Source organism: Sphaeramia orbicularis, chromosome 4, assembly GCF_902148855.1.
Source record: "Sphaeramia orbicularis chromosome 4, fSphaOr1.1, whole genome shotgun sequence".
In the NCBI taxonomy this organism is placed as follows: Eukaryota; Metazoa; Chordata; class Actinopteri; order Kurtiformes; family Apogonidae; genus Sphaeramia; species Sphaeramia orbicularis.
In genome coordinates, this window is record NC_043960.1 from 40,572,445 (window position 1) to 40,591,806 (window position 19,362).

A 19,362-nucleotide genomic window follows, 5' to 3' on the forward strand; every position below is an offset into this window, starting at 1 on the left:
TCAGCTGGACACCATGCATTTAATTTTTGAAGCAAAGAAACATTTATGTACTGATATTGTGTGAAACTATGAAATACATTTTTTTGGTGTTGCTAATCTGATGTTTTGTCACATTTTAACATACTCTAATATTAGTTATTACTCACTTTATGGAGATAAGATGCAAAAAAAAAAAAAAAATCCTTTTTGTTTAAGAAAAACTGTTAATTCCAGTCTAATATCAACAACAAGCAGTTGATTTACACTCAAACATGTTACTGCAGATCAGGCTTATCAAGTATTGCAAAGTTACAGTAATTGCATGAATGTCAGTGTATGGGATGATGCATAGGGGTCCACTGTGTTGGCTGATATGGAACTAAAACAACAAAACCCATGAATATACAAGAGACCAGTTTTGAATAAGTGTCCACTGTATGAAAGGGTTAAGGAGTTTATATTAACCCTTTCATGCATAGTGGTCAGTACAGTGGACAGCTATTCAAAGTTGTTCTCTTGTATATTCATGGATTTTGTTGTTTTACTGGCATATCAACCAACACAGTGGACGCTTATGCATCATCCCATACAACGCAATTCATACCATTACCGTTCTTGATCAACCTGATCTTCAGTAACATATTTGAGTGTAAATCAATTGCTAATGACTATTAACAGGGTTTTTTTTTTTAAAACAACTTTTTTTTTTTTTTTGCATATCTGAGTAATAACTAGAGACCCAGGAAAGGAAAAGTTTTGGCTTTTTTACATTTAATAACTGTTCTGATTGTTTTTTCAGATAGATTTTTTTTTAATTATGGAATGTCCTTAGCAGTGGAAAGCCTTTTTTTTTTTCTTCTTTTCATAAAGCTGTAAAACTCTTGTCCCCTACAGAGGACAAAAATGCATTGCAGGGTCTCAGGAAGTTATAGAATGTTAAAATGTGAGAATAGATTAACAGCATTAAAAAATGGATTTCATAGTTTTCACACAGTATGTCAGTAAATGCATGGTGTCCAGCTGACTGGACATTTTTGTTATCCCATGAAAAATAGGTTTATAAAAAGAAAAAAATCAATCATATTACTTTTTTCATGCGTAAAGAGGAATAAAAACACTCAGGAAAAACATTTTGATTATGGTTCTCATAATTCATGCATGAAAGGGTTAAGGACTTTATATTAACCCTTTCATGCATAGTGGTCAGTACAGTGGACAGCTATTCAAAGTTGTTTTCTTGTATATTTATGAATTTTGTTGTTTTACTGGCATATCAACCAACACAGTGGACGCTTATGCATCATCCCATACCACGCAATTCATACCATTACTGTTCTTGATCAACCTGACCTGCAGTAACATATTTGAGTATAAATCAATTGCTAATGGCTATTAACAGGGTTTTTTTTAAAACAACTTTTTTTTTTTTTTTTTTTTTGCATATCTGAGTAATAACTAGAGACCCAGGAAAGGAGAAGTTTTGGCTTTTTTACATTTAATAACTGTCCTGATTGTTTTTTCAGATAGATTTTTATTTTTTATTTTTTTTAATTATGGAATGTCCTTAGCAGTGGAAAGCCTTTTTTTTTTTTTTCATAAAGCTGTAAAACTCTTGTCCCCTACAGAGGACAAAAATGCATTACTGGGTCTCAGGAGGTTATAGAATGTTAAAATATGAGAACAGATTAACAGCATTAAAAAATGGATTTCATAGTTTTCACACAGTGTGTCAGTAAATGCATAAAAAGAAAGAAAAAAAAAAAAAAAGAAAAAATTCAATCATATTGCTTTTTTCATGCGTAAAGAGGAATAAAAACACTCAGGAAAAACATTCTCATAATTCATGCATGAAAGGGTTAAGGAGTTTATATTAAGATAATGAGTGTTTTCATTGACTTTGGTTCAGTTCAGCCTCTCTAAGGGCCACGTCAACGCATTGTTTCCGAAGATCCAGGAGAAAAAGTCCATTGTTGTTGCTTAGTTTTTAATCTGGAGATTTAAGGCACATCACATGCTCAGACGGGGCAGCGGGGCGCACGAGCAGCACCGGAAAAACCACCGCCAAACGCTCCACGGTAGGAAGGAAACTATTCCACCACACTGGACCCGACACAACACAACACCCAACACCCCATCAGGACGCGATGCCTGCGCACTTTTACTTTAGGAGAGATCTACGAGTTTAATTCTCTCTAGGGGAATTGTTTCCAAAAGTCCGACCTTTTTTTTTTTTTTTTTTTTTTTTTTTTTTTTTTCTGTGTGTGGATCACCTGTGGTTTAGGATAAACATGACGCACGCCTACAGCCAGCGATCCCTCCTAGTTTGTCTCTCTGGGGGTTTTATCTGCCATCATGTCAGTCCTATCGGTGATTTTAATTTTCCAGCTCCAGTCTCAACAGGCGGCGGTAAAAGAGTCCCCCTCCTCCTCCGGTTTCTCGGCGATCCTTCCCGGCCACGTCTGGGCCGTCCTACTGCCGGTGTCCACGGTCCTGTCCGCCCTGTCCCTCACCCTCAATCTGAGCTCCGTGGTGGTGTGTCTCCTCCACGGATACTTCTCCACAGAGGTCTGCAGAGGAGATCAAGACACTGAGAGGTATTTCAGACACTCTTAAAGCATTATTATTATTATTATTATTATCATTATTATTATTATTTAATTTAGACTTGTTTGGATCAGGTTTAGAGGTTAGATCTCCCACATGGGACCACTTTACAGTCAAATACCTGAAGATATCCACTCAATGCATAGACTTGTATTATAGAGGAAACAGAAAATAGTCAAAAATTTAGTCTTTATAAAAAAAAAAAAAATCATTTTATTTTTTAGGCTTTTGTAAGACTATTGCAATCCACTTTCCATTTGATTATTCAGTGCACCTCATATTCTAGTATTATGTGTTCAATCACCAGAAAACTCAGTTGCATTGGAATGAAAGAGGCTCCCTTACATGTCAGAGGCCCACACTGCAGAGTTGTCGCCCACCCCCACCTCTCAAACCCTACGAATCCGCCTAAACAATAGCCTTCCTCTCATTATGCACCCAGCACACGGCCCTCTAGCTGGCCTTTTCCCACGTTGGCTTACAAATCCAGTAGCATAACCCAGGACCTCCCCACTGACAGAGGGCACATTCCAAGACAATCTGAATAATAATGAGCTTCGCAAAAGTATTGGCAAATTGAACAGAGCTTATAATAACTTTACAAAGTTCTGAAGGAGAAACTTTTCAGGAGAGAAGTAAAGCATTTCGATTGTGTAATGCAGGTGCAAATGAGGTGGAGAAAAAAAAAAAGATGAAGACTGTCGACACAGAAAGTTTGTTCTGTAAAATGTCTTCATTTGTGCACTGATTGAACAATAAGTGGAAATGCTGATCCCTTACATTCAACATAATGACAGTATCTTTTCTCCCCACAGGGCGGACTGGTTCCTTTTGGACAGCAGAGCGGTTCGACATGTGGCCGTGGGTCTGTTCTGCCTGGGTGTTGCTGTATACTTGGCAGGTAATGAGAACATAAATAAATATTGTAGATTTTCTCCATTAACAGAAAGCAGAGTCCCTTAATCTGTCATAGACATTACAACTGTGCACTGCTGTTCTGCATGAAAGCTAACGGTAATATTAAATATAACAGGACACTGGTGGTACAGTGGATTTTCAATAGCAGTGGCCGAAACAGCGCTGCAGTTTTCTTTCCGGTCTGTCCAGCGAGTCCAAGAGAACAATGCATTCTTTGAGCAACGTCCATGACTTAAGTGTTTTTAATGCTGAACCTGGCAGTGCCGTGGTGCTGTGTTCCATTGAGCGGCTTGTACTGGCGTGGGGGGGTGGAGGGTAGGGGGGGTTAGTGGAGGCAGCCGATCCATTGTGAAGGGGAGGTGTTGCCCTCATGACCCCACTTCAGCCACTACACGTATACGTTGTAGGACTGCGAAATGAAGACCACCAGCTCTCAGGAAGTCACATCACATCCCAGAGCTGTGTTTTTCTCCTCCTTCCTTTGGCATACCTGAGTCCATGGTCCTTTTCCTGCAAAAAACCCAAAAAATAAAACAAACATATTTTGACTTACTTAAGAACTAAACATGTCAACAAATTTAAATGGAATCATGGGTGTTATAATCTCCGCTCAATGAACACTTTGAAACTGTTTGTTTCAAAGATTAGGACTGAATTAGGAAACAAATCTTATAGGTTTTCAGCTCCTGGTGCCTGGAACAAGCTTCAGTCTGAGCTCCATCTACAAACACTGATTCCTTTGACTGACTTTAAAGAGAGCGATAAAACTCTGGAATCAAGACTGTTTGTCTGTAAATGTTTAGACTGATTGTATATGTTTTTTTTCTATGTTTGCAAATGCTTTTATTATTGTAAAACTGTAATGAAGTGACTGTATTGCTGCCGTCTTAGCCAGGTCTCCCTTGAAAAAGCGATCTCCCATCTCAATTGGACAAACCTGGTTCAACTAGAAAAGCACTCGGAGAGCACAGACCTCCGCCAAGGCATATCAGCCCCCCCCCATAACCACCAAAATTTAATCAGTTGTTCCTTGTGCCAGTATCAACGTTTCCTGAAAATTTCATCAAAATCCATCCATAACTTTTTGAGTTATCTTGCTAACAGACACAAACAAACAACCAAACAAACCCCGATGAAAACGTAACCTCCTTGGCAGAGATAATAAAAAAAAAATAAAATAAATAAAAAAAAACAGTTTTAGGCCTGATTTGTTAATTTTGTTTGTTCAGAATATTTCAAAAACTAATGTGAAGAGGAAAGTGGTTTTCCAATTTTTTGATCAATTGTAGGACAAAATGAAACTGTACCAAGTCTGGTATTATTATACTGCTGATCATAGAGTAAAATATTATAAATCCTCCTCTTTTTTTCCCATTTGCAGCCATGTCCATCTTTATGCTCCTCATCTTTGAGGTGGAGACGGGCATTGCCAGTGCCTGTGTCCTCTCCTCTGGGATCCTGATCCTGCTGGTTGTTGTGATTCACTCTCTGGTCAAAGCTTCTAAGACGGCAAAGAAATACCGCAGCGATCACCTCAACACTCTGTTCCAAAACGACCACAGCAGCAGTAGCAGCACGCCCGTCTCTCGGCCCTGTGAGCTCAAAATCGGCGTGGACAAACCGCGGATGCACCGCACCCAGTCTCACCTCCAGCATCACATCTCTTACCCTCCATGTGGCAACCCAAAACCAAGAGAACTCCACCAGCACCAGCAGTACTCCCCTTCTGGAGGGTCCCAGGGCCAGGCTAGTGATAAAGACGGTTACAGCATCGGCGGCAGCTGCCCGCGAATGCACAGGACACTGTCTACAGAATCTGGTCTACTGCAGACCCAGGTTAAGCCATGGAACGGGGTCAACAATGAGATGAGGAGCGTCCTTGCACGGAAGTCTGGGATTTCAGCTAAAGACTCTACTCTTGTGTGACATTAGTAAACTAAGATGACCTTCATTAAAGTGGACGTTTAATGCAAGTGTCATCTGTACATTAGATACAAAACTGTCCATTTGTGTCCTTTAACATGTTTATCCACAATTTTGTAAAGATTTGAACATGCTGTATGAACTGGGACCAGGTCAGCAAGTCCAGGGCTACAAATATTTGGGGACCTGCTATGATTTATGAATGCACCTCCCACATTTGTAGTACATGTCCACATTTTATTCATTTTGTACAAAAATCCAAAGGTCCATTTCCTAAAATAAATGCTGGGTGATACAAAAATATAGTATTGAGCCTGTTTAAAGATCAAACTACATTTATGCATTACTTTCCCAGGTTTCTACTGTGTTTACTGTTAAGCCGAGGTTCTAAATTAAACACTTCCATGCAAAGGACCCCATTCTGGGTTTAGTCCCAAAATACCTGCAATTATTTATAGATATTCATCACATGATTTATTCTCATTCTGTGATTTTGTGTTTTGCATGAATGAACCTGGTCTCATACAAGTATCAATGTTCTGTCAGTCATTTATCATATTCACATACATAAAATATTCTGTTTTTGCCCTTAGTCCAAAGAAGGAAAAACTCCTACTGAGCTGTTTACATGAAAGTGAGTATTGCACTGTTATTTCTGTTTAGATGCAGTCATTCATAATCTCATTAAACATTTTAAGAGGTTTTCAGTGGTGACAAATGTTCCATTTTATAGCTCCCTCTTTTATTCCTTCAAACACCTTCCTGAAAAGGTCAGTGTTTCAATAAGTGCACGTGGCCAAAACTGCAAAATCCTTTTTCATAATGTTTAAAAATGTGCTACCTTCCTTAAATCCCTTTTCTTTTGGAGCATCGATGTCTTCCAGAGACGATGTTTGTCTTTACCCCAGCTTAGCATAACTATTGGCCATGTGTTGCAACTAATGCATGTTCTGAATGTGCTGTACACATGTGCAAAGAATTCTCCTAAAACCCAAATACGATTAGCATATTTCACAAGTCTTAAAGCTGCAGGAGCTAAATTCAGAGGGAAAAAATGTCAGAATTTGAAAATGCACACCTTCCTGCTGCTCTCTCCCTTCAATCCAACACTAGATATAAATACCTGTATACATGACCTGAAGGTGTAAAAAAGCACAGCAATGCACTTCAGTATACAAGCCTTTGTCCAGTCACAGAGCACTATAGTCAAGTCTGAGCAAATCTAACAGCAACCACTAACTACATATATTTAAAAGCTCTAGGTTGTAGATTTTCTACAACCTAAAAACAAATAAAGTTCAGACAAGGGGTAAAATTCTTATTTTTGCTCAGGCCACTTGAATTATAATAAGCTGAAAGGAAATTGTTGAAGTTTTGCCCAATGAAGTAAAAAAACCCAAAACAACAACTTTCAAACACTGTAACATTAATCAATAAATCCCACAGTCAAAATAGGGTTTACTGTAAGAAATCCCAAATTCAGAATACTCATATTCAAAAAAATTGTAGAATATTTGTGTGCATGTAAACATACTCACTGTAATAATGTAAATACTTCATTCTACCGTATATGGTAGGTTTTTAGCTGGAAACTCTGCACAGTGTGCAGATGATTTATTGTATGTAATACAAAATGATTTCATACCAACCTTAAATAAAATCCTTGTTGTAAAGTGGTTTTAAAAACTGGATCTTGAAATCATGTAATTGAGAAAGCTCAGAAGAGGCTTAAATATACGTATTATTGCCTCATATTTGGATAAACTACTAACCTTAGACACCTCTGTCCAGAGGTCATGAGGAGGTGGATGGAACATGAGGAGCAGAGACAAGGGGACTAGGAGGGGGTTTCACGTCACATAAGCTTCATGCATGGGTCAGTGGAAAACAAAACAACAAAGACAAATACAACACAAAACAAAATAGGGAGTTCTCATTAACCATGACGAGCTCAGAACAAGCCTGTGAAGCAATAACTCCAAGCAGTTACAGGGGGATGCAAATACTTGGAGAAAAAAAAATCATAAAGTGGAAAACAGTTTATGGCTACGTTCAGACAGCAGGTCTTAATGCACAATTTGGATTTTTTGGTGAAATCCAATGTTTTTGTGTGTTTGTTCATATTACACACTAAATGCAACTTCCATCAGTTTTGCGTATGAACTGAATGCGACCCTGAAGTGACCCACATGTGCAAAAGAGGTCCTGATGTAATATGTGACTACGCAGGCATGCATTGTATTTACAGAAGTATGTTTTTCCCGCCTCTCCTCCTCCTGGGGCACAGGATTGTGGTATTTGTCACATTTTCAGTGACGTAAAGGTCAGATAAATGTGACCTGGCTGTTCAGACTGAAGTCGCATGGAAAAATATCAGATACATATCGGATTTAGGACCATATATGAAAGTGGCCTGGGGCGAATTTGAAAAAATCTGACTTGTGCTGTTCAAACTGTCTTTAACAGATTGGATACAGGTCACACATGGGCAAAAAAATTGGATTTGGGCCACATTTGCCTGCAGTCTGAACGTAGCCTAAATTGGCTGATGTCCAAATATATTAACTAATGTAAATGATTATGAATTCTAGCTTAATTAAAAAGGGAAGCAAGGTTCATTTAGGAACAAAAACAAAAATAAGAAAAATAAACACAAGGGTCTAAAGTTGGATCTTGTAATTACTGGCAAGGTAGGCATTATTTGTTGGTGCTTGAGGTTGTTTTTAGCTGTATGTTTCTATCACTGTGCACATGTTGGACACCCCTCTGCCAGTGGACATGCTTGGTACTGCCTCCTACCTGCGTCCTTGAGAGCTGCTAATCTGCTCCTTCATGCTGATGGTCTGCCGAAGCAGTCCATCTATGTTTTTGAAATACAAACTGCTGTTTGTCATGCTCTTCACAGCACTGCAAAAACCAACAGATGAAAAAAATGTCATGAGTCACATTGACCAATGAGCTGATAAAGTTTAGGAAATATGTATGAGGGGGCTTCAAAAAGGTCAAAGAAAAAGAACATACCTTTGACATGGTTTAAATCACATCAGTTTTACACAGATGGACTTAAAAGCTGTTTTTTCCAACTGTCCTTTTTCCACAAACTTCTTAAAGCCCCCTCACATGTGCACATCAGCTCACCTGCATGCATACTCCACAGTATAGATTGCTCCTTGACTCTGCTCCTCCCAACTCTGCATGTCCGTCTATATGGGTAAAGTGACAGGAAAGAAAACATTACATAACCACTGTTTTTGTCTTCACATATTCATGCAAACAAGAGAATATAGCACTGTAATTCAAATCAGTATTTTTAATTTACTATGCATTTTGAATACTTGGTCTTTACAATTCAGGCAATAACACTCTAAATCCAGGCTTTAACTGCATCCTCAAGAATTACTTCGCTTCACAAACATGAACAAAGAAGTTAAAGAGTAGTCTGATGTCTCATATTTTAGTTACTGTAATTACTAGACAGACTCAAGTCATACGAGTAATCAAACCTACTAAGTGACATCCAGTGTTAAAATAGGGATGTCATCTTAGAGTACAATAACAGTGACTTTTCACTGGAACATGGAAATAGTATTGGAATTTTACATGTAATACTGCTTCTGTAAGACACTACTTTTGATTTAAAACCCTGTAATAACAGAATCACATATGTCGGATACTGAACACACATCTTTTTTTAGCTACTTATCCTTGTATTCTATGAGTGTAAGGCTCCATTCTATGTATGTATTCACTTATTATCCTACCTCCCGAAGGGGAGGCATGGGGTATTGTTACCCCAGCCAAGTGTAACGGCAGAGGTTATGTTTTCATTGGGGTTTGTCTGTCTGTCTGTCTGTCTGTCTGTTAGCAAGATAACTCAAAAAGTTATGGACAGATTTGGATGAAGTTTTCAGGAAATGTTGATACTGGCACAAGGAACAAATGATTACAAATGATTGGTGGTGATGGGGGTGGGGGGGCTGATCTGCCTTGGCAGAGATCTGCACTTTCTGAGTGCTTTTGTAGTTTTTGGTTTATTTCTTTGTTTGTTTGTTCATTAACAGTCTAGTAGCAAAACTATTGGTTGAATTCACACCAGATTGGGTTTATAGATTGCCAGTGACCCAGAATAGATCTGATTACATTTTGAGAACAGTAGGTCAAATTCCGCATTTTTTATGAATTTTTAAAATCTTTTTTCCCCCCGTTTCCAAAATATGGATGAAAATCCAAGTGTCTATAGCAGCAAAACTATTGGTTGAATTCATACCAAATTGGATTTATAGACTGCCAGTGACTCAGAATAGATGTGATTACATTTTGGGAAAAGTAGGTCCAAGTTCAAATTTTTTATGAATTTTTAGAAACTTCCCATTAACTTATATTGGGCGAAATATACTCAGTGCCAATGAAAACGCAACACTTGAATGTGTTTTATTGTTCCTGAGCTGCATCAATATGTTTAAGTTTCACCTGTATAAGATAATCCCAGACAATTTCTTAACAACCTGAGACGGGTTGAGCTATTGTCACGTTTGAATGAACTTGTCTGCATTCATAAGACTTGTTTTTCTCATTGCTCAGCAATGAACTGCTCATCTTAAGGAATTGTGGTCAGTTAAGGAGTGGTCATGTTCTGTACATAAAGGCAAGCTGAAAAGCACGAAAATCATTTGCAATAACTCAGCGATGCCTAGACTGACACATGACCAAAGATGCCATGCTATGGGGCTTCTGGAGGCCGGAATCTCTGCTCGGCAGGTGGCGCGCCGTTTTGGATGCAATGTGTCCACCATAGTCAGGATGCAACAGAGGCATGAAGAAACTGGCCGTGTTGCCAATAGGACTTGTGCTCCGCAGAACAGACAAGAACTGGTTACAGCTCTGGAGGAAGAGTGGGTTAATATACCCCAGGACAACATCAGAAGGCTTGTGAGGTCCATGAGAAGGCGTATTACAGCCTGTATGAATGCAAACGGAGGTCATATTCCATACTGAATTCTAGAACTGAATTTTGTGACTTTTGGTTTTGGGGATCCTTCAGTTTCTTTCTTTATCCTTATTTTTTGTCAACAAATTTGGATGTGATTTTTTAAATTTTTACTGTATAGAAATGGCCTATGATTAATTCCAAAGAGCCTATGGAATAAAAATCCTCATCGATTTAAAAAAATATAAGGATCTTCAAGTGTTGCGTTTTCATTGGCACTGAGTATAAGTGCAAGGGGCGGGGTTTGTTGTGCCTGGCACCACTTGTTCCATTAAGAAACAGTGTTGATGTTTGGTAACCTATGTGAATTTAATATTGTCATTTCTACTCAGTGTAGACATTACACCATCTCATGTCCACCCATCCCTTCTCTCTAACTCCACCTTTTATGTTTTTCATCTCTAACAGAGGAACATAACCTGGACACCTTGTGTTGCACCAGCTCCGGTAGAGACCTCCTGACGTGCTCCTGCAGTCTGTACAGAGCCACTGAAGGCTCGTTGGCCAGGACATACATGCTCTCCGTGAATTTATCAGTCACTAGAAACAAGACAGAGACCAGCGTATGTAAAAACCTACGTCGTATCTTAAAAATTAACGAAATAACAGCAGACTCTGACGAATGACAGCCGATTAGCTTAGCGAGTTAGCATCAATTAATAGACAAAGTGCAGCCTTGTACGAGCAAAAATGAGGTAAGTACCATGATAAAATATTAAGATAATGTGTTACCTCGCCTGACTTTCAGTTGCATCTCCTGGTCCTCCATAATGCAGGGTGTTTTTGGTAATCTTAAAACAATAACACCGGAGAACAGCTGCGGTCCAGTGGTGTCACCTGACCTCACACCGGCTCCTTCCGTATTTTTGTTACTGTGTGTCACATCACAACATTCCGGGTAGAAACATCGCTAATGAACACAACAGTCCGCTTCTCCTCCGTTCAGTAATAAACGCTGTAATTCGCAGGGTGAATCAGTGGTCTTTTACTTTATGTTAAAAGATTTGTTTAACAAACTGGCGAGTCAAATGAGAAACCCGGTCCTTTCGGCACATGTAGATGCCCATTACGATCTATCCCGCGGTCTGAAGTAATTTACTTTCAGTTTTCCTACAGGGAAGTTAGCGATAAAATTAAGCTCGATGTGGTGAGTAAAGAAAACAATAATTGGTTTGTAAGACGTGTTTTGGGGAATGTTAGTCACGCCATTTTGCCGCTTTATCACGTATTTAATAGTTCGTTAAATGCTTTTATTGCAGTGATGATGGAGGCCAGAGGTGATGATGAGTTTGCAGATCGGCCAAATACTCAGTCATCCAGCGCTAAAACATGCCCATCGGAGAAGAATAATGAGCGGTCCAATGGTACCTGTGCACTTTATGTATATTTGTATCGACATAAGTTACTCAGACATTACCTTTTCTTTAACACGTGGTCTTATTTTCTGAAGTTACATAATTTTCACACTTGAAATTCTGTGTTGATCAGTCAATATTTACCTGTATCTCCTGTGGTTCCGTTGTCTCCAGATAACACAGATGTGGATGAAGATGGTCTGTTCACACATTCAACCACTCTGACCAACAAGCAACGTGGGAATGAAGTTACAGTACGTCCTGCTACTTTAGATTGTAAGTACTGGTGTTATGGGTTTTATCCTGAGTTCAACACTAACAACCACTATCTCTGAAAACATTACACCTGAACAGCCACCAACGACCAAAAGCATCTACTGATCTAAACTATTCAATCACTTAAGACCTCTAATCTTATCAATACATGTAAATAATTTAAGTAAAATGCAGATCAGCTTGTCATTGGCATCAGTTATGACCATTTGGATGTTCAGAGACCCCATAGTGAACATGGAAACACCATCATCTTCTGCAACACTGATTCATCATTGAAACCATGTTTTCATTTCATTTTGTTCACTGTTGTGCATTTCAAAAACAGACATTCAATAACACTGGTCTACAAGGAAAATGCTTCAAGAATAAAAGTAATGAAATTTTACCACATGAGAGTCACTGATAAAGAAAAATCATGTAAAAATTGCTGGTTGGCTGAACTTTCCAAGATACAGCCTTGGGTCAAAATGTGAAATTCAAGAATTAACGAGAGAATGGGTTTGACTCAAAAGGAATATTTGTCTCAGAGCTACAAGATCTACTTCAAAACACTGTCTGCACATTAGAATACATTCACTTTACAGGTTCTATTTAGTGGAAAATTTATAAAACTATTATATAAATGTACATAAACCAATATATATGTGTAATAACACTTAATAATATACCTTGAAAATATCGGCAAACCGGCACTTTTGTCATTTATTTTCCAATTAATCTTATTAAAATACGTAACATTTAGCACATTTAATCTCTGAAGCAAATCATTTCTAAAAAATTTTAGACCAGTGTAATCATCAGGTGAACAAAAATATACACACCCATGCTTGAAAAGGAGCAGGATGAAGAAAATCTTATATTTCCTTCCCCCTTCTAAATAATAATAGCCTTAGTGGTTATCTATACACAACTAGCTATAAAATCATATTGTATAAAGTCAGACAAAAAAAAACAAAATACATCCAAAGATAATACACAATGAGAACAAAACCAAGTGCAAAACTGCATATCTAGGAAGTACAAAACAAACAAAACATAGGTAAACATATACCTGACAAAAGGATACAAAACAGTTACAATTCCAGACCAAAATAAGTAAATAAGTATGTCACAAGATGCAAAAACAAATTTGAAGCAAAATGTAGAAACTTATAACTGTTCATATAATCTCATTGTTCTGTCTTTATATACTTTTTTCAGTTGGAATGTAGTTGGACAAATGACAGTGTTTGCAGACGGTTGTTTTTCTGTTTAGTTAATGTTGTATTTTGTTGAAAGGACACTATAACTTTTGCATTTACTCTGAGCTTTTATGAACATAAACATAACCAGTGAATTAAATATTGAAAAATACTTGATTTGCACAGAAAAATGCAAAATACAGTCATGAATAAATGGTGATAAATTGTTTTGGAAAAGTTAAGTGTCAAGAAAAAGTAATTTGGAACAAAGTGCATGCACTGAAATACAGTTTGCAGAGTTTTGATAACACATTGGTACAAATGTAAACACTGGTCTCTTGTTATCTGATTGTCATGTGTTTTATGGTTTTTATGGTTTTACCTACTTCTTAAATGTGTTTTTTTTACACAAAAAGTTTCAGTTTCTTCTGCTGCACTTTAGTTGTTCTAGGAGCATTTTGAATAATAAAAACAAAAGAAAACACACCTTCTGTATACTTAACACATTTAGATATATGTGCATTTTTGTGTTCACTGTATATTAGGGATGGACATTTTAATTATTTTTTTAAGTCCAAAAATCAAGCTGATTTAAGGTGGTTTGATGATCCGTCATGATGTACTTGTTAATAAGTGCTGTCCACTTAAACAACAATAACAAAATAGTAATAATGAAACGTACTAAGGAGTGGGTGAACCACAAGTTTACCATTTCCTTTTCTAAATCTTTTTGAACACTTTTTTAAATTTTACTTAATATATAGAGCACTCACAGAAGTAATATTTATGACAGAATTGGAGCTATAAATAAAACACATTTCCTCCCACCTCCACCAAATAAAAATGAGTCTATCATAAAAAAATATGTTGTACTTTCCATTTGGACTAAGCAATTACTCAGGCACATCCCTACCACTATGCATCACAGAATTTTATTTATACTAATTGCAAACTGCAGTGCAGTGCACACAGATATGTTCCATTTAATGTTCTTCTGGATTGGTGTAAAATACATGGTTGGAGTATTAATTTTTTGGGAAAAAAAATTGCCTGTAGTTTCAAAAACTGCACCCCAGCAATTAGAAAAAAACAACTGTTAAAACATTGCAAAAGCTAACAAATTTTGTGCTGGTGTCAAATTCTTATCGGTCATAGTATTTCATTGTCTTAGAATTCTAACTAAACGCAACTTTAAAATAATGTCGAGGGACCTGAGAGTCAGACGTATTCAATTTAAGATCCTGCAGGTTGTTATTTTACCCCAAGTAGGCTGTACAGACTGGGCTTAAAAGAATGAGATATCTGTTCGAAGTGCGGTGTAGATGAAGGTACATTGATGCATGTGCTGTGGATATGCCCTAAAATTGAGCTATTTTGGTTGAAGATTTAGAGGTATGTTATTAATGTTTTAAAAAGACTATTTATGTTATGCCCCAAGTATTTACATTAGGAGATCCTCAAGTGCTGTCTGCATTTCCCAAACCACTAAAAGACTGGATACAGACTGTTCTGACTGGACGACAAATTATCATGAGGAACTGGAAGAAATATGGAGAAACTCTGTTCCAGGGGTGGGTGATGGAAGTGGGAAAAGTAGCAGCATATGAAAGAATGTCATATAGGATGCAGGACAAGACAGAAAATTATCTTTTGAAATGGAGCAAATACCTGGAGTCTTTAGATTTCAAGGCCTAAAGACCAAGAGGATTCACACTAAAAAGACAATGATCAGATACCTTATGTATGTACAGGGGTTGGACAAAATAATGGAAACACCTTCACCTCAAGATGATAATGCCCCAATCCATACAGCTAGAACTGTTAAAGAATGGCATGAGGAACATTCTAATGAAGTTGAGCATCTCATATGGCCGGCACAGTCCCCAGACCTCAACATTATTGAGCATTTATGGTCAGTTTTAGAGATTCAAGTAAGACGTTGATTTCCACCGCCATCGTCTCTAAAAGAGTTGGAGGGTATTCTAACTGAAGAATGGCTTAAAATTCCTTTGGAAACAATTCACAAGTTGTATGAATCAATACCTCGGAGAATTGAGGCTGTAATTGCCGCAAAAGGCGGACCTACACCATATTAAATTATATTTTGTTGATTTTTTAAGGTGTTTCCATTATTTTGTCCAACCCCTGTACATGGATACTTAAAGTTGATGTGTGCGGGATAAAAAGCCACTATATTGATATGAAGACCCCTTCTGGTTACGGGTGGGTAACACTGGTCTACAAGGAAAATGCTTCCAGAATAAAAGTAGTGAAATTTTACCGCATGAGAGTCACTGATAAAGAAAAATCAAGTAAAAAATGCTGGCTGAACTTTCCAAGATACAGCCTTGGGTCAAAATGTGAAATTCAAGAATTAATGAGAGAATGGGTTTGACTCAAAAGAAATATTTGTCTCAGAGCTACAAGATCTACTTCAAAACACTGTCTGCACATTAGAATACATTCACTTTACAGGTTCTATTTAGTGGAAGATTTATAAAACTATTATATAAATGCACATAAACCAATATATATGTGTAATAACACTTAATCATATACCTTGAAAACATCAGCAAACCGGCACTTTTGTCATTTATTTTCCAATTAATCTTATTAAAATACATAAAGTTTAGCACATTTAATCTCTGAAGCAAATCATTTCTAAAAAATTATAGACCAGTGTAATTTACCAATGCTCTAATGTTAGTACTTGATGTGTGATGATGTGATATGTTTGGAAAAAGGAAATAAAAAATGCAAGTCATAAAAACAAGAATTCTAACTGAACTTTTTTCATCACTAGCTCTGTCCATTCACCAGCTGGCAGCTCAGGGTGATGTTTCACAAGTTGCTGCACATCTGAGTAAAGGTGAGGAATTTCAACCTCATCATCATCCACTATCCAGTATAACTGTGTCCTATTTTAAGTTGTTAAACCATGTCATTTTCCAGACAATTCACTGCTCAGCAAACAGGACGAACGGGGCTTCACTCCTCTCATGTGGGCAGCGGCCTTTGGAGAGAAGGCGGTGGTGGATTTTCTCTTGGAGAAGGTCTGGAGCACGCGATGGCTGCGAATGTTTTGAGACAAAACAGAGCTTACACAAGCACTAACTTGCTTTACGGGGTTTCTCTTTTAGGGTGCAGACCCCAAAACTATTGCGAGGGAGAGAGAGAGTGCCCTAACGCTAGCCAGTTCTGGAGGCTACGTGGACATCGTTGAGTCCCTTCTCAGGCACGGAGTAGACATTAACACTTATGACTGGGTACAGTTACGGCTTTTTTAACCACATCCTTCATTTCACATCCATGAAAATGAAAAACAAACTCACATTATGAATTTGACTTAAAATCAGCTCAACGTTGACATATATCTGAAGGCTTGCTTGTGTTTTTAATAAGTATTACTATATTTTAATGCCAGAATGGTGGAACTCCTCTTCTTTATGCTGTACGGGGAAATCATATCAAATGTGTAGAGGCACTATTAGGTATGTTTCATAACTATACAATAAAGATATCCTAAATTCTTAAAAATCCAACCCTATCAGCTTATTTTACCAACTGTTATAACTGTGTTGTGTTTCAGCGAAAGGAGCAGACATGACCATCGAGTCTGACTCAGGATACAGTCCAATGGCCTTAGCAGTTGCTCTTGGTCACAAAAAAAGTATGTGATGACTTCTACTCAAGAAAAAGCTGCTTTTCTTTATCAGTTATTGTTGTGTTCTGTCTCTGTTCTGCATTAACACTCTCATCTCTTGTTTTTCTAGTCCAGAAAGTGTTGGAGGACCATATCCTGAAACTCTACAAATCACCAACATGACACTAGAGCAACTAATAAGTAGAAGAAGAGGACAACCTGACATGTTTGATAGTAGACCTACATCAGGCGTCATCAGTGATGAGATGACTAAGAGCTCTGCTGCAGTTACAAGTCACTGTAATAGGTCAATACATATGCACAGACACTAACACTGAGTAAACTGCATTTATTTCATTTGTATGCATTAGTTTGTATGCATATCAATGTACAAAAACAAATGTGGTACAGACATGCTCTAAAATACGGGAGTTGTGAGTAAAATTTGTCATACAAGGTTTTTATATGGATATTTCAATGGAATGGCGCTTTATCTTCAAGGCACAAGGAATATATTGAGAGTGTGTGGAGTATTGTTTCAAGTGCTCTTATGATCCCAAGAAATTTATTAAACCTACAATTAAACCCAACCCAGCCTCTCATTCAGTATTAAATCTGAAGTTTGTGTTTGTGGTGAGATGGTGGGACAGATGTCCAAGAACGTCCATACCAAAAAAGGCTGCATTCACATCAGTTCCTGAGGTGGCAAAACAGACGTGTGGTACCACAACATCCCATGCGCTGCACTGTGCTCAGGGTAACTTCCTCTCTCTCATGATGCTTTTTCCCCCAGGACGTCTAAAGAATAAACAATAATCCTCCCAAAAAAGTCGGCACTATTCTCAAACATTATTTTTACTTTGTCCACTGCAGAGGCCTCCTGTATGAGAAAGCTGTGGGTGTGGAGTTAAGAACAAGATAAGCACCGCAAGTTCATATCAACATTTTCTGTTCCTTCTTATGAGCCACCTAGAATTCAGTACGAACAGAATTTTTTTTTTTCCCCTGAAATGGCAGATATAGGTAGGTGAGGTACCAAAAAATAACTCTAGTATAGACTCAGGAAATATTTAATAGATAAATATGGTAAAAGATTTTGTATCTTTGGAAATCTTTAAAAGCTTTTGAAGGCCAACACATAATTAGAATATGTCACCTTTTCTAAATTTGAAAATTTAGATTAAAGCACAATAAAAACTTTAAATAACATACGGCAACCTATTTCCTTACCTATTAACAGCAACTTAAATGAGGATGAAATTGTGACACTGCTAAGATTGGTGTTTTTTTTTTTTTTTTTTTTTTTTTAATGATACTCTACCCTAATCTTTATGCTTGTCTTTACACACAAAACTGATCAAGCTTCCTCTGACAAATCCAGCAGAGTAGGAATGAAGGATATCTGCAAAGAGTTGTTGTCCTCTGGGTAAAAAAGGCAAATCTCTGCGAAGTCTCCACCTTTTGGGCAGCCTGCAGAAGGCACAACCATAGTATGTTTTGTCCTATTTGTCACATTTATTTTCTAACATGCGTAATATGCGTAGTTTAGGAGTGTCACATACCTTCTATTCTGCACGTTTTGGCAGAAAAGCCTCCTTGAAACTGGACCTTTAACTCTGACACCCTGACAGACTGGGGGAACTCCAGACTCACCCACTGACATTCACCCTGTCAAAGAGATAGAGGTGACGATCAAACACATAATGTCCGGTAGTAGAACTGTCATTGTTTAATTTTATGTACAGAGTGCTACTTGTTTTAGGTTTACCTGGTCTGAGTTCCAACATGTCTCCTCACTGCTGTCAAACATGTACTTCTTTCCAAACTGCTTCACATCTCTGTTAAGGACTGAACTCACCCTGAAATGTATTATTACGGCCCATTAGTAGAAAACAGTATAAAAGATGACTTTCTTTAATAACAGTTTTCTGTACCTGCTCTGTGTTTCGCCGCATATCAATGAAGAAGCCATGCTAGTTGTTTTAAGTGACAGTGTGCCGTAAAGTCGTCCTGTAAGGCGCGACGTATTTACGACAGTGACGACATCATCATTATCATTGACGACTGTTAGTATTTTTTCCGCCGCTAGATGGAAGTCATGTACTGTTAAAAAGGTATTGTAAGTGGAAATCATGCAAAACACTAAAACAGGTAGTATATTTTCCTTTTTACGTGAGCCCCATGCGGCGGTTTATTAATATTTAAGAGCAGAAACATCAAATTGAATCCAGAACCTCAAGTGTGTGCGGTATTTCTGAAACAAACTGCTTTCTTTGTCTTTATTTGTAGCTGCAGGTCACACTGTTGTCTGCAGAAGACTCAAAGGTCAGGGAGATAAGAATCGATTAGGAAGGCAAGACAACAGGCACTGGGACTCACAAAAGCTGAATCAATCAGCTACAATTGCATCCACCATAGGAAACATGCACAAGAACACAGAAAAAACAGCATCATAGATAAGACATAAAATAGGTTTTGTTGTAAAGTTCTTTGTTA

At 37.7% G+C, this 19,362-nt stretch overlaps 4 protein-coding genes and 1 long non-coding RNA gene across 7 annotated transcripts in view; 3 read left to right on the plus strand and 2 right to left on the minus strand.

Moving 5' to 3' along the window:
- Positions 1-2,044, plus strand: part of LOC115417756 (uncharacterized) — a 20,818-nt gene extending 18,774 nt beyond the window's left edge. The window contains exon 3 of the long non-coding RNA XR_003935200.1: positions 1,863-2,044. This is a non-coding gene — a long non-coding RNA (uncharacterized LOC115417756). The remainder of the gene's footprint in view (positions 1-1,862) is intronic.
- A 223-nt stretch (positions 2,045-2,267) lies between these two features.
- On the plus strand, positions 2,268-6,906 carry tmem221 (transmembrane protein 221). Its single transcript, XM_030131797.1, is given in 4 exon segments — positions 2,268-2,302; positions 2,304-2,573; positions 3,399-3,484; positions 4,883-6,906. Coding segments are annotated over 4 exon segments (936 nt in total). The 3' UTR covers positions 5,428-6,906.
- On the minus strand, positions 2,786-11,286 carry borcs8 (BLOC-1 related complex subunit 8). Of its 3 annotated transcripts, none has more exons than XM_030131802.1 (6): positions 11,144-11,286; positions 10,839-10,951; positions 8,563-8,627; positions 8,224-8,331; positions 7,197-7,261; positions 2,786-4,011 (listed from the first exon to the last, which is right to left on the minus strand). In XM_030131802.1, exons 1-5 carry the CDS (start codon positions 11,178-11,180, stop codon positions 7,219-7,221), a joined length of 366 nt encoding a protein of 121 aa, XP_029987662.1. In that variant the 5' UTR covers positions 11,181-11,286; the 3' UTR covers positions 2,786-4,011; positions 7,197-7,218. The 3 variants fall into 3 exon arrangements, with proteins under 3 accessions (XP_029987662.1, XP_029987660.1, XP_029987661.1); XM_030131800.1 differs by having other exon boundaries at positions 7,197-7,288; positions 11,144-11,285; XM_030131801.1 differs by lacking the exon at positions 7,197-7,261 and having other exon boundaries at positions 11,144-11,285.
- A 15-nt stretch (positions 11,287-11,301) lies between these two features.
- Positions 11,302-17,456, plus strand: rfxank (regulatory factor X-associated ankyrin-containing protein). Its single transcript, XM_030131798.1, has 9 exons — positions 11,302-11,558; positions 11,671-11,775; positions 11,941-12,042; positions 16,027-16,092; positions 16,176-16,276; positions 16,364-16,489; positions 16,648-16,714; positions 16,813-16,893; positions 16,997-17,456. Exons 2-9 carry the CDS (start codon positions 11,673-11,675, stop codon positions 17,047-17,049), a joined length of 699 nt encoding a protein of 232 aa, XP_029987658.1. The 5' UTR covers positions 11,302-11,558; positions 11,671-11,672; the 3' UTR covers positions 17,050-17,456.
- Positions 17,201-18,868, minus strand: nr2c2ap (nuclear receptor 2C2-associated protein). The gene is made up of 5 exons (XM_030131799.1): positions 18,801-18,868; positions 18,635-18,725; positions 18,429-18,534; positions 18,269-18,336; positions 17,201-17,761 (listed from the first exon to the last, which is right to left on the minus strand). Exons 1-5 carry the CDS (start codon positions 18,836-18,838, stop codon positions 17,639-17,641), a joined length of 426 nt encoding a protein of 141 aa, XP_029987659.1. The 5' UTR covers positions 18,839-18,868; the 3' UTR covers positions 17,201-17,638.
- Positions 18,869-19,362: the final 494 nt, after the last annotated feature.

Coding starts and splice junctions, on each gene's coding strand:
- nr2c2ap (XM_030131799.1), bottom strand. CDS start 18,838: ATGGCTTCTTCATTGATATGCGGCGAAACACAGAGCAG. Junction 18,535..18,634: donor CATGTTGGAACTCAGACCAG/GTAAACCTAAAA, acceptor TCTCTTTGACAG/GGTGAATGTCAGTGGGTGAG. Junction 17,762..18,268: donor AGGACAACAACTCTTTGCAG/ATATCCTTCATT, acceptor CTCCACACCCAC/AGCTTTCTCATACAGGAGGC.
- borcs8 (XM_030131800.1), bottom strand. CDS start 11,180: ATGGAGGACCAGGAGATGCAACTGAAAGTCAGGCGAG. Junction 8,628..10,838: donor CGGAGCTGGTGCAACACAAG/GTGTCCAGGTTA, acceptor TTACCCATATAG/ACGGACATGCAGAGTTGGGA. Junction 8,332..8,562: donor ACTGTGGAGTATGCATGCAG/GTGAGCTGATGT, acceptor TGGTTTTTGCAG/TGCTGTGAAGAGCATGACAA.
- rfxank (XM_030131798.1), top strand. CDS start 11,673: ATGATGGAGGCCAGAGGTGATGATGAGTTTGCAGATCGGCCAAATACT. Junction 11,776..11,940: donor GAATAATGAGCGGTCCAATG/GTACCTGTGCAC, acceptor CGTTGTCTCCAG/ATAACACAGATGTGGATGAA. Junction 12,043..16,026: donor ACGTCCTGCTACTTTAGATT/GTAAGTACTGGT, acceptor TTTCATCACTAG/CTCTGTCCATTCACCAGCTG.